Here is a 2938-nt window from a genome sequence, read left to right as displayed (position 1 = left end):
TGGCTCCCACTGGCCACGGTTCACCGCTCAAGGCCAATGGGGGCTGCAGGAAGTGGTGCGGGCTGAGGGATATGCTGGCTGCCCTTCCCGCAGCCCCCATTGGCCTGGAGCAGTGAACTGTGGCCAGTGGGAGCTGCGATCAGCCGAACCTGCAGATGCAGCAGGTAAACAAACTGGCCCGGCCCACCAGGAGCTTTCCCTGAACAAGCGGTGCCCCTAATTTGAGAACCACTGGCCTTCTTGAAATCCAAAGAAAAAAACTTATGTTCTTAAAGTGAAAAATGTATCTAAGTCTTTGCAGGAAAAGACTCTTTGCTAAAACAGGTAATGCAAGGAGGAACTCCACCCTGGTACTCAGGGCCTGCAGAATGCTTTCAAGCACTCCCAGGGCCAGATTCCCCTACCACTCCAGAGCTTTGAAAATTGCAATTTGAGAAGTTCGGTTGTACTGGCTGCACAGGAAGAAATTTTGTCCTACGCAATTTTTAAGAGAGGAGGGAGGAACAAGGAGAACCAGAGACCGATATTATGATGCAGCAGAGTTTTTAATGCAAATGAAATTGGCAGTACACAGTTACAGGAAGAAATACTACAGAGCAGAAAGAATGTATTTCCAGAGTTTCAAGAAGGCCTGCAACCAATCACACGCCTCAGTAGGGTGCATTTCAGATAGCATGTTATTTTGCTTTCTTGCAGCTGTAGAGGTTGACAAAGAAGTCCCTTTTGTAACCATTTTAAGTTCTTTGTTTTACCCCAGTCGGTGGGAAATGAGACAAAGCAAAATAGAAGCAGAGGACTACGCAGCTTCTCCATTATGCATCGGTCGCAGCAAAGATCAAGGTGAGATGTTAAAGGTATATATTGATGGAAAGGATAGAACATATAGGGCCTAATTCTCCTTGACAGCAAGGTCTCTTTTTCCCCTTGCAAAGGGACTTAAAGTGATAATGAATATACATGATGCCTATCTTAAGGCCCCCGTTTCCTTCACCCTGCAGGGTCAGCGTAGACAGCCTGTGTGTTATTCAGAATGAGTCCACATGTGAATAAGAGAATCAACACAGGGCTGGAAAAGCACTAGCAGAAAGAGTCCTAAAGCGTAACGTTAGAAATGCAGCAGGGCTATCAGACCAAGGTGCTGAGCACACACAGCTCCCACTGAGCTCAACTGGAGCCATGTTTGCACAGCACTTCTGAAAGCCATGCCCAAAAGGTCAGCGGTGAATCTGGATCTTCCTGTTCATTTCCTGGTTCTTCCTTCTTCCACGGATGTTCGTGCTGGGTTTAACATGGTCCACAATATCCACCAAGATACCTACGGCCATATCCCCCATATCCCCATAATCCCCCATAACCATAAAGGCCCGGGTAACCACAGTATCCCCCATGGCCCAATAATCCCCTGTAACCGTAAAGGCCCGGGTAACTGCAGTATCCCCCATGGCCCAATAATCCCCCGTAACCATAAAGGCCCGGGTAACCGCAGTATCCCCCATGGCCCAATAATCCCCCATAACCGTAAAGGCCCCCGTAACTACCATATCTCCCTAAACCATACAACCCTCCATAACGGCCTCCGTAGCCGTACAGTCCCCCCAAACCGAATGAGCCTCCCAAACCAGCTCCGACCACAGGTGCTCCTGCGGATGCCACTTCGCTCTGCTGAGGGAAATTGCTGAGAATTGGTCCGGGGAGGGTCACAACAACCGGGGAGGGTCTGATCACCACTTCGGAGTCAGGGCACTGCCTAACGCAGGGCTCGTTGCAGCTGCCAGTGACTGGACTGGGTCGGGCGACCCCGCATTCTGGATAGCAGAGGCTGGAGAAAGACATGTTTCTGGGATGGAGGTAAACCTGGAACACAAAACAGGAACTAGAGTAAAGAGAAGGTACAAGTGCCGGTGGAAGAAAGGTTTCAAAGCTCGGTTACTATTGCAGCAAGGTCTGCATGGGGCCCGAGAGAGAGAGGAGAAGTGGCCTGAATCTCTTTTTGTGTGGTCATGTATTTGTTCCTATTTTCTCTTTCTATGCCTCTTGTCCACTCGCACTAAACTTCCCTCCCAGCAAGACCCTTTGATCCTCTCAAAAAGACTTTGTCTGAAAAATCTAAATTGCTAGCCTGGATCACACCTCTTGTCATCTTAATCCATTCTCTTGTCCTCAGGAGAGAGGGGTCACAGCTGCTTAATACAGTAGAAAACCACTGAATTGTTCCTTTCTGGACTAACCTGAGAATTTCTTCCTAATCCAGCAAAGAAAAAATGGCTAAATGACTTTCATAAATTACTGAAAAGATTTCAATGCTCTAATTCTTCTTCCAGTTAATAGGAAATATGTTTCTGAATTGCATGTGTTGCTCTTAAAGTCTCTCCTTTAGCTTCAGATCATCAATCTACGAGCGCCTGCAACTGAATCACGACTCAAGATAGTTATGGAAGAACCCCCTGATCCCTGACAAAAATCACAGTGAGCAGATGTAAGATTCCGTCTTCAATGAAAAGAGGCCCTATTGTGATACCTCTGTGGTTAGAAAGAGATTGAGAGGAATTGGACTTACCCAGTTCACTGAGGAGATGAAGTCTGGAGAAGTGTGTAGAAGAAATCTGAATCGTGAGTGCTTTTATACCGTTCCTAGGACTGCCTGGAGGATCTGAGATGCTGTTTGTGGAGGAGGTCCTAATTAGTTACCAAACAAACTTGATTTCCTTCGCAAGTCCTCCTTTGGATGGAGCTATTTTCCTCAGCGTTGGTGATTATTGGTCTAATCTGAGCCTCAGAGGGTGTGACATGCACTTTGCACTCTTCAGCTGTCTTTCATCTTAGAATGGTATGGGCCAACTGCATTTCTCGTATCATTCCAGAGATTTTATAGGTGCTGCCATTATAATGAAGGTCAAGGTGATGATTCTGAGCGGCATCAGTAGCACAAGCGGGTGTC

At 47.3% G+C, this 2938-nt stretch overlaps 1 protein-coding gene across 1 annotated transcript; it reads right to left on the bottom strand.

Moving 5' to 3' along the window:
• Positions 1 to 526: 526 nt before the first annotated feature.
• Positions 527 to 2638, bottom strand: LOC311532388 (uncharacterized protein). The gene is made up of 2 exons (XM_084650813.1): positions 2558 to 2638; positions 527 to 1854 (listed from the first exon to the last, which is right to left on the bottom strand). The coding sequence occupies exon 2, from the start codon at positions 1831 to 1833 to the stop codon at positions 1285 to 1287; it is 549 nt and encodes a 182-aa protein (XP_084506939.1). The 5' UTR covers positions 1834 to 1854; positions 2558 to 2638; the 3' UTR covers positions 527 to 1284.
• Positions 2639 to 2938: the final 300 nt, after the last annotated feature.

The sequence above is a fragment of the Lepidochelys olivacea genome (assembly GCF_965140295.1).
Source record: "Lepidochelys olivacea isolate rLepOli2 genome assembly, chromosome: 1".
Classification (NCBI taxonomy): Eukaryota; Metazoa; Chordata; order Testudines; family Cheloniidae; genus Lepidochelys; species Lepidochelys olivacea.
This window is presented reverse-complemented; position numbering and strand designations above follow the sequence as displayed.

Bases quoted from the DNA above. Each gene is read 5' to 3' on its own strand.
- LOC311532388 (XM_084650813.1), bottom strand. From the start codon at position 1,833: ATGTCTTTCTCCAGCCTCTGCTATCCAGAATGCGGGGTCGCCCGACCC.